We start from the raw sequence: 14,143 nt of genomic DNA on the forward strand, positions 1-14,143 counted from the left end.
GTACCTCACAGAAACCATGCTCTGAAGATGTTTCCAGGAGTTGGCAGGGACAGGCAGCACTGTCACCTCGCACAGCCTCTCAGCGCCCTGACATGGGGAGATGGCGCAGGGACAGCCTCGGCCTGACACCCCCCTGCCATCCGCGGCCAGGGGCTGTGGGCAAGCCTCGCTAGGCCGGGGACAGCGAGCTGAGGCGAGGGGCAGGGGGCACACGGCTGAGGGCAGGCGGGGGGCTGAGGTTAAAGGCAGCTCAGAGCTGTGGTGGCACCAGACATGGCTTCTCAGAGGTCTCCCCACAGCCTGACCCAAGGCTGCTCAGCTGTGCAGGACCGGAGCTGACATGGACAAAGCAGCCGTACCCTGGGGGTGAAGGATGGGCACCACGCAGTCATCGTGCTCCCCCATCTCAGTGAGGACACTCACTGCCTTAGAAAGGAGACTCCGTGTCACAACCTGACCAGAACAAAGGTCTTAAGAGTAATCCTGGTGTGCAAGGCAGGAATGAGAGCAAAAATGGGCTGTAATTACTTAAACTGCTAATGGGTAACCTTAGACTTAGACTGGATCTTAGGAACAAATGTTCTCCTGTGCGGGTGGGGAGGCCCTGGCCCAGGGTGCCCAGAGCAGTGGTGGTGCCCCATCCCTGGAGGGGTTCCAGGCCAGGTTGGATGGGGCTCGGAGCCCCTGATCCATGGGAGGTGTCTCTGCCCATGGAACTGCATAGGCACGCACCAGGTACTCCTTTCATCACAGGAAATGTTTCTTAAAAGAATGTATTTTACATTCTTCCAGAACTCAGAATCAAATTATTATTCTTCTTCTTTTTCTTTTTTTAATCACCCTTTTAGAAGGAAGTATTTCACGAAATTTCAAACACCTGAAAGCCAAAACGATTTGCAACCTTAAACACAGGTGTGGTTAAATAGGGCCAAACGAGAAGAGCTTTGCCTTAGTGTTTCAGTCAAAAAGGAAGAGAGACAAAGACAACTTTCAGTAGCAGAGTTTGGAACAGTTTGCAGGGAGGATGTGGTGCTGGCTACACTTTCACAGATGGAGAAACTGAGGTAAAATCTTTTAAGTTGTTTATATTAATACAGAATGGTTTGGGTTGGAAGGGACTTTATAGCCTACCCTGTTCCAGCCCGCTGCAGGAACACCTTCCACCGGACCAGGTTGCTCCAAGCCCCATCCAGCCTAGCCTTGAACCCCTCCAGGGATGGGGTATCTGTGACAGATTTTAGTACCTTGTTAAAAAGTACATTCTAATTAGCTATTTTAGAATTACAGCTGCTGTGATATTTTTCTGACAATAATATTACAAATGATAAAACTATGAAGAATTTAAGTTTACTATTAATTTTACCAAAGAAATACAAACGTTACAGATCCACAAATCTAGACCAGAACTGTTTTCAGATGGAAAAATACATCAAACAATGAAAGCATTTCTTGTCTTTAGCTCTGACCATTGCTTTCAGTATGCTGAACTATCACCTTCATTTTTCAAGACCAATAAAGGAAAAAAGAAAATCAAATGGTTTAGGGCTGTAATTCTGGACAGGTTGTACCTGGCACTCGACAGGAGCAGAGAGACTTGCCACCAAAAGCTCTTCTCATTCTTAAGCATTAGTTTTTTGCAGTTTGTAAGGCCCAAATCTCATTAACGTTGAAGCCATTTATAACATCTATGGGGTTCCAAGTTCTTTCAAGGTGGGTGTAAATATAGGTTTCCTTATGTCTTCTTATCAAACTGCCAACTGCTAAGCACTGCAGGAAAATGTCTGTTTCCCATATTGACAAGCAAAAATTTACACTGATGAGGACCTACATGCCTATGAGGCACCCAATACTTGTCTACATCACCAGAAAGATTACTACACAGCACAGAATTTAGGTCTAAAACATTGCAGTCCTTTACTCTTATGACAATAATAACATGCCATTTTATCTTCAAGAAGTTCTACTGAAAGGCCCTTGGCAGCTTTTTACCCATCAATGGTTAAACTGGGAATAAAATATTTTACTACTCTGAATTCAACTGTAAACAGGTTGGGCTGTAAGTTCTCCTAAATGCTAGATTATTATCCTTTCTGGTTATATATTTCTTATTTATTTACCATTAATGTTTCAATTTATCTATCACAGTGGATTTTTTCTTGCTGATATTCTCTACTGTATGGACGGGTACTTTTCCACTTTCTGATGGCATTACAATGGAAATACAGTCACGCTATACAGTGTTTCTGTTCCTTCCAACATGATGTATAGTTAAGGTAAAACCAAGATAGGAACAAAGTAACACTTATCACAGTATGTCAGTGTTGTCCATAACTAACTGTCATCTAGTTTTGTCTGCAGCTTGAGCTGGTAATGAGATAATGATAAAAGAGTTTTATATAGTCTTCCATTAACAGCCCAGATGGGCCAATCATCCTCTTCAGTCTTCGCAGTGTTAAGTTGAGCCATAAACAATCAGTAATGACAAAAAACACAGCTCCCTTTTCAGCTAAATCACAACCTTTCAACCAAGTAAGAAAGTGATACTTGGACCAATAGCAACAAGTGAGCAAAACAGACCTTTGAGGCAAGCAGAATTCTTTGTTCATTGGCACATAAGGAATATTCATAACGCAAGCGGAAAGCTATTTCAATCCATGCTGAATTTAAAATCTAGCTGGTGTAACTTAAAAATTGAAAACCTTTCCAAGAACACCAAGGGCAAAACTTATCTAAAACATCAGTGGTATCTTAAAGACTTCAAGAAAGCCCTTAATTTGAGAGTGGCCATTTGAGTTGGGGTTTTATTCCTGTTTTGAATAATTTTGTCTTGGAGGCTTGGCATCTAGTACAATTGTGTTAACAGTGAGGCAAAACAAGATGAAGAGGCCCTCTGAAAACTGGGCATCTTCCTCAGTGAGATCTGGAAAAGAACAGGTTTTTTCCATCAATTTATTGGATGCAAAACAGCTCAGCATAATATGTGCAAAACTATTCCTAAACATTCTCTTCCACTACCTTTACATAAACCAAAAAAAATGTGTGTGTTGTTTTTGCACTTTAGCGCTTATCTGGTCACGCTCTAGCTGTAAAACTGACAATAAAAATAGAATTGTGAAAAATACACGACACAGGGGAAAAACAAAAAGTAAAGCAGACATTTATAGGAGACTACAAGGCTATTTCCATAGAACTTTAAAGCAGAAACATCTTCACACCTTTGAAAAAGGCAGCAACATCCCTGTAGTGAGAAAGCATTCATGCAATAAGGAACTGAGAGTCTCTGGATCCAACATATGGCCTCCATCCTGTGTTTGAGTGTGAGCAGGAGGACTGACTCCAGTGGATTTTCAGTAACATCAACAAACTCCCTGGAGGCACGAAGGTTTGCCCACACACATGAAGCTGTGGAGATCGGTCAAAACAGGAAAGAATACTATAATGGACTGGATGCCAAAAGCTCTTAGTTACCACATACAAGCTGCATGTTTTACCTTCCTTAATGCCTAGTGATTACTTTATCTCATCAGTGTATATATATATATATATATATACACACATATATAATATCTGTGCTATGAGTAATTCCTTCCCTTAGGATATTACGTTTCTTACTTAAAAGTGCCAGAAAAAGCTATTCCTGTGACGCTATTTGGGAATAATTAACTTGGTTTCAACATTTTTGTCCAAGCATAACAATGAACCATTCACTGTTCATTATTAATGGACATTAGAGCGTTGACATTCTTCTCTTCTACACAACTGCTTTAGCTTGAATTACCTTAGCTTGTACAATGCTAAGAGAAGAAGAGTTATCAGACCTTACAGACCACCATTCAATAGATAATTCAAGCCTTGGCACAATTTAGAGTTCCTATAGGACAGCTCTCTGTTATGGCAGATAATGAGAGCTCAGAGACTGCAGAAGCAGAAAGACAGAAAATGAAGTATAACTGTGCTCCAAATACAGCCCTAGCCCTCAATGTCAGGAGACGCTACATCAGATGCTCAATATACAGTGGAATTCCTTGATGCAAAGGGTTTTTTTTAATATCTTAGTCGTTCATGATACACCATTCACGACCTCTGTGTGCTGCCAAAGAGGCCACAGAAGTTACGTCATAAGAGAGATCTGCCCCTACGTGACTTGAGGATGACAGCAAAGGATGAAAATACCTCCAAATAATGAAAGAGCTGTAGGACTTGCATGAATTTCCCACAAGCTAAAATACCAAGAGTTAATACATCAGTTCGTAGGAAGCCACAAAGATTTTTGAACAGGCAGGTTTTATAAATCACTTTGTTGATGGATTAACAGAAAATGTACATAGAAACCTTCTTAATCAATTCCCATGACAGTAGCATTTCCTTATTTAAATGAACTATACTGCAAGGGTTTGCAAACAGCATCCTGATTTTATTTTTTTTTCCCCTTGAAATTGACTGTTAATAACCAGAATCACAAAAGATTGCTCCTGGTTTATACAAATGACTATGCAAGCAGAGGTGGCAGCCATTACAGGATCAACAACACCCCACCTGAGCATCCCACCCACCCATGGTCATTAATCTTTGGTGGTATTCTTAACCCAGGAAGGAAATTTTGCACATCATACCCGTAACTCTTACCCTCTTTCTAAATGAGCAGTATAATCCCCATGCCATGATTGTCTGCATCTTCAAAGGAACAATAACCAGAGAGGTCTTATTTCAGCGTTCTGACCAGAGGACATCTTCACTTCCACTACCCCGTGTTCCTCCTATGCCATAGTATCATTATGAGGTACAAAACCTCAGAAGTCACTGTACGAATCAGGCCCATTTTTCCTCCGAAACAACTCAAAGGAATAAATATGCATCGTGACAAACAGGAAGAGAGGGCTTTCATTTATTTCTAAAGGATAGAAAATTGTTTTCATGGTCCTTCAGTCTGTTATTACTTCTCATCTGCATTTTCACAAAGAAACAAGATTCTACTTTCAAACAAGCAATTTCAAGTAGCAAAAGCCTTAATTCAGTATGCCAAGAAAACAAAAATTTACAAAGTTCACAGATAAATCAGTTCTCAAACACAGCGCCAGTAATCAAAAAATACATATTCCTAAATCTCAGTCTCATTCGAAGTGATCCATCATACGGACAGATACCGGACAGGCAGAAAATGTTAGGTAGAAAATATTTTGAAAATATATACGCCTCTTTTTAATGCATTAAATTGATTTCCATATACTAAATCTCACAAAAAATGCAGGCCATAAAAGTCAATTGGATAACTTCGGTTTTTAGAAACACATAATAAGTGCTACATTCAATGTAATTTATGTTTAAAAGTCATGTAAATACATAGCAAAAGACAACGTGACATAACAATGAACCTATGTTTAATGAATAAGTTTACTCATAACAATAAACTAACTTAATAGTCTGTTTAATTCCATGACTGACATCATTGCTTTGAACAGCAGCCCTTAATAGCCCTAATCCCAATAACCACTGGAATTAGTAGGAGGGCCATCACGGTTTAAATAGACACTGAATCAAGTGCTTGCTCATGTTCAGGAAAGATCCATGCACAGAAGACAAGTCTTGTGTCTTCACTGCTGAAACACTGACTTAATAAAGAAAAAAAGAACAAAAAAAAATACTACGACCCCACTCCTTAATTCTCATCCGTGTAATTTGCAGCAATGTGCTCAACTGGTGGGTTTTTTAGGCAACATGTTGAATGAATGACCAGTGCTGTAGGGCTGAAAATACAGTTTCTGGAATCCAGTGTGGAGGCAAACCTTAACAGGCTTCATTACGCCTTCTCTTACACTGCTATCCAGACATCCCGGCCAGATAATATGCTGCAAAGCATAGTGTAAAAGGATCATAGAGAAAAGATTCATAGCATTAGTGCCTGTCAGATATATACAGATCTTAATCCTTTTTACCAAGATGACAAATACTAAGGATTCCTGAAAAAAATAAAAATCCGTACGAAGGTAAAAAAAAAAGACAAGAAAAAAGCTAAATGCATGCACACATCCTTTATGTGGTTAAATTGAATTATTTGAAACCATGGCTATAACCAGGTAGCAAAAGCATCCCACCGTTCCCTTTTTCACTTTATTCCCAAAAAAAGAATTAAAAAAAAAAAAAAGATAAAAAAAAGAGAGCAGAGATGGGTATGAGCCTGTTCTTAGTGCTAGAGGGAGATGGAGAGCGATGGGAGCCCCTGCAGGACTGATCCCACCATCAGCTTCAGAAGGCTGGATTCCCACGTCTGAAGATGAGGAAAGGAGGGGGGAGATTAGGAAACACTGGCAGCTGAATGTGTGACATAAGGACTTGCACAGACTAGGACAGCTTCTTTCTGTCTCAGGATATTACTGTTAGAATGGCCAAGGAAGCGATGAGCGTCATTTTTCCATTCTCACTATGGCACTGTAAGAAGTGCCTAATTTGAAGGGAACTGGACAGGTGGCACATCACGCTGAGCTAAATAGATAAGTGTGAGATTTAAATGACAAGAGGCAGCGGGTTCTGCTGTTTTAGGGAGGGAGAGTGAATTATTCTCATGGTACCAATGGGCGTAAGTGGAAGGTCAGCCTGGGGTGCTGCCAGTGTCGCCTGGGTGCCTGCTAGCAGATGGAGCCAGTCTGCAGGGATAAAAGAAGGGCTGAGGTACACCATGGGCCAGCAGCAGCACTCTTTATCTGGGAATAAACAAGTTTTGGGGCCAGTGTAGGTAAAATTAATTAACATTGATGCTACCACCCCGAGTGGCAGCAGGTTGCCAGTCTGAGGGCTGCAAGGGTGGCTCAGGCAGGAGATGCTGCAGCAGGCGCAGTGAGATGCTGCAGGGGCTGCTGGCTGCCTGGGGGCTGGCCCAGGCCAAGCTTGCATGCTCCCAAGGGAGCTTTGGAGCTCCCTCTCCCTAAGCACCTCCAGGCTGGATGCAGAGATGCCTACCAGGTCCCTCTGCCTCCCCCCTGCAGTGCCTTGGCTGTGTTGCCTGCATTCCCATTTCCGGACTTATGCAACGCCTGGAGGGCAGAAGCAGCCTGCAGAGAAGTGGAACAGCAGGAGACGCAGGCAGCCTGGATCCCCACGGGGCTCCCTGAAGTGTCCCAAACTAGAAAACTGGCCACCTCCCCACTCCTGCCTCCTGCAACATAATTATTCCAGCATGACTGACGTGACAAATTAACAAGGCAGCCAGGGCTTTTGCAGTAGAAGGGAGTGTTTTCCCCAAGAATAAATTGTTCCAATCCTTTACGCTCGACACCCGGCGGTGCCTATTCATTAATTGGACAAGCTCTAGTGACAACTGAAATTACCAGACTTCTACATACTGGAGGGGAGAGAGATCTTTGCAGGCTTAAAACGAGAAGGCTAAAACTGGCATCTCATCCACCAGGGAGTTCTTTGCATGGGGTTATTTTTTTTTATATTCATTTTCAGAGCACAGCCACAGTAAAGCTCCCTTTAAAAGCGGAGGCACGTTCTTTAGCGTCTTTCCTCTCTTTGCAGACCCTGAACTGTGGCACCAGAAAACAACTCCACCAGTGAGCCGCAAACCTTTTAAGATCCGCAGATCAGCTGAGTTTCAGAACTTCAGGAGCTATGAAATCCTGGGATTACTGCAATGTTGCAATTATCGCAAGCAGGTACATTAGGAATTATAAGCATCTGCTTAATTAGTACACCGCGGTTATTTACTGCAACCAAAGTATTATAATTACTACACAGCTATTGGGGTTAAGGGGGGGGGAACACACTGATGTCTGTTGATTTCTGTCACGACCCACTCACAACACATCGTTCACGTATTTTTCAACTACCATTTTGCCCAGGGTTCCGCTGTAGCTCGCCCCCCTGGCTCAGGGGAAGCCTGGGAGCCCCGCAGGGTATTTCTCTCCCCCCGTCCCCGTTTCTGTGCTAACTGCGTACCTGAAATGCAGACGATGAAATTCGCTTGCAGAAGAAAAAGCACCTCCCAAACAATTTCCATCCTCCGATTCTCATGCCAAGTGCATCCCTCGGCGAAAAAAAACAACAAAGATCAATATCGCAGTTTGAACGATCCCAGCGAATTTCCTTTCGGACTTGCAGCCTGTATTCCCCAGATGTGCTGACAACACATGTCCGAGCTCTCTGTCTCCCTGCGCGGCTCGAGCGAGATCCCTTCCCTTCCTTCGCCCTCCAAAAAAAGACCACGAAGCCACTTGCCAGCACCGGGCTCTTCCTCCACGAGCGAGAAAAAAATCCACCAGGTTTCCCAACACGACATAGACAGCGAAGGGCCGCGGCTCCGATCCGGAGGGTCTCTCTATTCCAGGGCGGCCGGGTTAACCCCCAACTCCGCGGGTCTCAGCGCCGGCATCGCCGGGGGAGGGAGGCGGCCGAGGAGGGGGGGGATCCTCCCCCGCTGCTACAAAACGAGCAGAAAGAGATTAATCCCCTCCGCAGCGCATCCTCCGCCCGCTCCCGCAGCCCGGGGCAGCGGCAGCCGGCTCTCTCCTGCGCTGCCGGCGAGCCCGAGCGCTTGCCGCCAAGCGACTGCAGGGGTCGTTCTTGCCCCGCGCACCGAAAAGCCCTTCCCCGGCCGGGATAATCCCCGAGCCCCGCAGGAACCGGGGGAACCCCCGGGAGCGGGAGGGGGGCTGGAGGCCATGGGCGCTGCTCCCCCAAAGCTGGGCTGCGGCGGGGCTGCGGGCAGCGGCTGCGCGAGGAATGCCAATACTTAAAAGAACTTGTTTAAACCAGAAGGGAAAGGGAAAACAAACACAAACTTCTCGCGCTTTGGGTGGTGGGAAGGGCAGGATGAGGATGGAGCTGAGTTAGCAGGTACCTGCGCTGCAGTGCACAGCTCGCTGCATCCCCGAGGCACATCGCTTGGGCACAAAGCCTCCTCCCGCCCGCCCCCGAAAACAGAAAAAAACCAACACACACCCCCCCCCCAAAAAAAAAAAAAAAAGCAGTGTCAGCTTGGGGCAATCTCTTACTTACCCCCAAATCCTCCTGCTTTCTATTTTTTCCAGCTCATGGGCTCTGCCCCTCCTGCCCGCAGCCCCCACACCAAATCGCGGTCACGCTCCGCTCCCTGCAGCCCCCGAGCACCTCCTCAGCTGCAGGGCGCTACCATAGCTGGCGGGATCCCCCCCTGCTCCCCGAACCCCGGCTATGGCTCCATCGCGGCGGGCCGAGCCGGGGCTGCGGTGCCGCTCGGCGCGGTTGCGCGCACGGAGCCGCGCTGCGCCGCGGAGGCGGTGCCTGGGCGGGGGTCTGCGGCTCCACCGGGGGACCTGGGGGAGGAAAAAAACCCTCCCTCCCCATGGCCACCGCGGGGGCTGGCTGCTCGGGCACATTCCAGAAGCTGCTGCGTACTTTGGGGTTCAAGTTTACACTTTTTCTCCCCGCGCCGAAAAAAGAGACGCACCTGCGGCGGGGCGAGGTTGGGGTTCCCTTCGCGCTGGCAGAGCCCGGGGGGTGCCCCGAGCCGGGGCTCGGTCTGACATGAAGGAAGGGAGAGGGAAGGGGCTTTGGGCTTGCAAACGAAAATCCCGGCTCAGGGCAGGTGAGAAAAGGTGATGCTGCAACTGTTTGGACTGCGGATGCCTTCATTGATCAGTGTAAGGCAGAGGAAAGGGGAGGGAGAGAGAGGCTTTGGGTTTCAAACTGATAGCCCAGAGCTTGGCAGGTACGCGGAGGTCATAGTACAAATACTCCAGCAGGGAATGCATGCATAATAGACTGAACATAGGTTGGTTTATAAACAGTTCTGCAGCCCAGGGCGTGCTTGCAAAATGCACCTTTGTCTGGAGTCTAGCAAAATGAGGATGCGCGGGTCCCTGAATGGGGAAGGAAAAGATCTTTAAGAAAAGAAACCACAGGCTATGTTGTTATTTTAATGGGCTCTGAGAAATGTGTAGGAGTCATAGGTTTCAAGTTATCCTGACGATGTTTAATCATGGTAGATCAGATTTCTCGAGTGCTTCAAAGCAGCTGGATGGGACAAAATCATCACTGTTTGAAAGGAAGAATTGGACTGCAGGCACTCAGTAGTCAATGTGATCCTCGTATTCATTTTCCTAGTTCTCAGGGTAGTACAAGTGCTCTTCGCGCTGCAGCAATCTCTGCTGATGTTTACTCCATCTCTTCTCATGGGTTATGAAGAGACTCGGGATTTTAACAAACTAAACGCCATCATCTGCCCAGTGAGAACAGCAAGGCTGGATGCAAGGGGCAGTCATTGACTGCTTTAGGGACAAATTACCTAACTAATTCCCATATTTTTGGATGGATTTTCATTTAAGAGTGGGACTGTGCAGCAAGAAGGATTTCTATCCTTGATAGGATTGCAGAATGCTGAGTGTCATTTGAATATTTAAGTTTAGGCAATTGAGAACTATCCCTCTTGGGCAAAATGAAATGCATAGGATTTAGGGCACTGAGGCAGCCTGTGGGTAAGCAGGCAATTATCAGGCATGCCGCTATATAGATGTGCCTTTGGGCACCGAATGAGTTGTCCAGAAGCACCAAACTAGTATAGATTTTGAAAGAAGTTGAAATAGGATTTGCATATGGTTCTTGAAAAATTAATGAAGTAAGGGCTGCAAGGAGTCCTTTTGAATCTACCTTTAGGTTCATGTTGTCAAATGAAGGCTGAAATCAGTAAAAGAAACAATTACTGAACCCAAGACCTCGTTTGTTGAGTGCTCTGTATTTTCAGAGTCATGCAAAATAGTGTATGCAATTCTCTTCTTTGAGTCTTTTTAATATCCAGGATAATGTCTCCTGCATTGGTATTATAAAAGGTATGAGTAGCATCCTCTTTCTGCAGTCTAGATATATTTAAGCACATTTCAGGAGAACTCAGTAAATGTTTCCATTGACGTTTACTGAACTCCTTTACTCAAATAGATGAACATTTCTCCATAGATTTGACTGTAGATTCTCTTTTGGGCTTTTTTATTTCCTACAATAACATCCCAATCCAGAACGTATTCGACCAACAGAAATACCCTTATCTTTTATGCTCATATTTACACAGACATCCTGGTCCCTAAACTACTCTCCTTGAAAGTATGGCGTTACATGTGGGAAAATTAAAGTGTCAGGCAAATGAGATGGTGTGTTGTAAAAGGGTGTGTTGTCCATTAAGCCAGCAAAGAATTGATTTGGCAGCAAGAGAAGATGCCAAATCCTAAGAGGCAACCTCATGTTGAATTCCTGTTGCTATCAGTGGAACTTCATCCTAAGAGGCAACCTCATGTTGAATTCCTGTTGATATCAGTGGAACTTCAGTATGAGTTTAAAGGCAGGAAAAAATTAGGTAGTTGATGTTGGCTCCTAGAAGATAGCCAAACCTCCTAAATATATTACATTTTGTGTGTCTTTTTAGTGTGGTATGCTTATCACCCTCATGCAAACCTTCTGCTTATTTCAGTGGCCTGTGACATGTAAGTAGTTTGTGACTCTGGCTAAAAATTCTGTGAGGGATCAATGGCAAACTGAGTTTTCTTCACCTGGAAAATACAGTAGTGAGCTCAGAAAACACGTACATTTTAAAATCAAGATAAATAATAATGAGTTCATTCTGCTGTCATTTCCTTGCTCTAATGTTATTTGACTGGCAGTGGCCTTAAAGCTTGGTTTTGAAATCGTTACGGCCACATTGGCTGCTGTACCTCCACAGGGAAGCTTTGGTCAATAAAGTTGAATGGATGTCGATATGGACCTATTCCAAAGCCCACCGAAATCAATTGGGATATTTCTACAGACTTCGATGAGTTTTGGATCAGGCTTTCACTGTAGAATTTGGCACAGTATATTTGATCCCAAAGGAGACGGTTTAATGTAGTGGGGTATATTGGGGGAGCATAAGGCTCCTGCATACATTGCTGTAGTTTTAAGTTCAAAACAGATGAAAATGCTTTCTGCAGCATCATTTTTTTTAAGTTTCCATTCAAAACTCCTTCTGTAGCTCACTAAAGTGAAGGGGGTTGATATTTGCTGCATTTATTTGAGTTCCATTCATATTTATACAGTTGGCTAAACTTCTTAAACTTAATCTTGCCAGCCTTTAAGCTGTACTGAAGTCGTTGACTGCTTGTGTGCCTAGAGGTAAAAATGACTGCAGAGTGGGTTTAGATGGGGCTCTGAAGCATGTTTGTGTATTTTAATAATTGTGAGGCTTTTACTATCTTGAAGCTGTGGCTGGAATTTCTGTCAGGGCTTAAGCGTACCAAACATATTAATTATAAGCTGGACGCTTAGTTTCTTCAGGCCAGATTTACCAAGAGAGACTTTTAGTTTTGCTATGCAAACAGAGTTCAAAAAGCACTTAAAAAATCCACATGCTTTTAAGTTTTTTATACCAACACAACACATTCCAATTCGGTAAAGCAGAATTAAGGTGTGGACTTTCTCAGAGGAGCCAGCATTTTGACTCACAATTAATCGGGATCAGGAAAGATCCGTTGCAGAAACTGTTTTGAACTGGGCAGCTTCTGAGCAAACTGAGTTGAGCTCTGGCTTACGCTCCGTTGATGGGAGAGATGGAAGTGGTGCTGTTCATCACTACTGCGCTGCTGAAGGTTCTCCTGATGGGGTACAGCAGCTTGCCTGTGTGCTCCCTAGCTTGTTTCTGTCACAGTAAGTCAGATCAGCACAGCCCCACTATTGAAGTGTCTGAAGCTTCTGGCATGATTCCAGCAATTAAGCTGGCAGAGCTGGAACAGTTCCCGCTCTTACTTGTTTCCCCTGTCCCAGGGGCTTCTGGCCCTATGGCAGGGATGATGGAAGAACTTGTGAGTCAGCTTCTGAATTGCCACTGGGAACAGCCCAGGATGTAAGCATGAACCAAAATCAATGCTAAATCAAAATCAAAAGAAGGGCCAATGCTGCAGTTCCCTCAGGTGGAAGAAAGCTCAAAGGTCTCCAAATCCAGATGGGGATTTGAAGATCATCCAACACCACCAGTCTTTTGGCATCCAGCTCAGGGAACTTTACCAATCTGTTTAACAGAACCAGACCCTAACCACTGTTGAAATAAAAGTGGTTGCTTGAAATATATTATCACCATGGTAGCATTGAAACTTGCTGTTCTGAATCACAGTAATATGACACTGTCCCTCCTTGTCTCAAGTTTATTCTATACTTACACTTACATTCCAGGTGGAACATACACTAGTTATTTCTTTATTGCAATAACAGAATTGTTTGTACAAGAAAAGAAGGACTTCTGTGTTTAGACTGCACATTTGAATGTCTTTCCACTCAAGTTCCAAGTAACTTCAAACGAACCAGGACAATATAATAATATATTGCAAAAAAATTCTGTGCATTCCATGCAAACATTTTAAGCTATGATAAAGAACTACGTATCTATTTCTTTTATACCAAGAAGTAAAAAAAAAGTCTGCTCAAACCTTTAGTATTTATTTCCTGTATGACGAATTCTAATCCTAGGGAATAAGTATGGGAGTAAGAAAGAATTTATAGTCTTGATTGTGCCAACATCGATGATGTGGTCTTGACAAGCCTGGTCTGTATCACATTAACTTGCATTTATAAAATAGGTTTCAGCAAGGAATTCCAGGTTAATAGTTTGGAGTTAGAAAGGCGGTATTGACTCTCACCACTTGGAGCGTAAGAACATCTCACACGTGCCCGGCCCCTTTGAGGCTGTGTAACACCACTGGCCAGCAAGTGCTGAGGTCTATCAGCGTGTGGGGCGTGCTGCATTGGTTATGCACATCGGCCAAGGAAGGTGGGGCGCAAAGGCTCCGCTTCAGCATTGTTGGGGTTGTTGAGATTGTCAGCAGTCTGCTGCCTGTAGCAATTTCCTACTTGTCTATGCCTGAACTCAATCCTCGTGGTCACGGGTCTCATTTTCAGCTTTTAGGTAGCCCCACTCAAATTGCAAAGTGCCTTCTTGGTGCAGAGGTAGGGAAATCAATCTTGGAAAGCCACTAGCAAGAGGTGAGCTGCTGAGAATGTAACTATAAATACTGAGCAATAATATTGCCATTTAATTTCTAGCGCTCCTGTTCATATATTGTTATTGCAACGCTTTCTTGTGTTTTCTGTGAATATCTTCCGTGCTCATAAATAGTGCTGACATCACTAAGGAAACTGATAAAAAATTTAATGT

At 44.3% G+C, this 14,143-nt stretch overlaps 1 protein-coding gene across 1 annotated transcript in view; it reads right to left on the reverse strand.

Moving 5' to 3' along the window:
* Window positions 1-8,402, reverse strand: part of CA10 (carbonic anhydrase 10) — a 162,674-nt gene extending 154,272 nt beyond the window's left edge. The window contains exon 1 of the mRNA XM_009563928.2: window positions 7,936-8,402. Within this exon, the coding sequence (XP_009562223.1) occupies window positions 7,936-7,996 (61 nt within the window). The 5' untranslated portion in view covers window positions 7,997-8,402. The remainder of the gene's footprint in view (window positions 1-7,935) is intronic.
* Between the last annotated feature and the right edge of the window lie 5,741 nt (window positions 8,403-14,143).

This window comes from Cuculus canorus, chromosome 18 (genome assembly GCF_017976375.1).
Source record: "Cuculus canorus isolate bCucCan1 chromosome 18, bCucCan1.pri, whole genome shotgun sequence".
Classification (NCBI taxonomy): domain Eukaryota; kingdom Metazoa; phylum Chordata; class Aves; order Cuculiformes; family Cuculidae; genus Cuculus; species Cuculus canorus.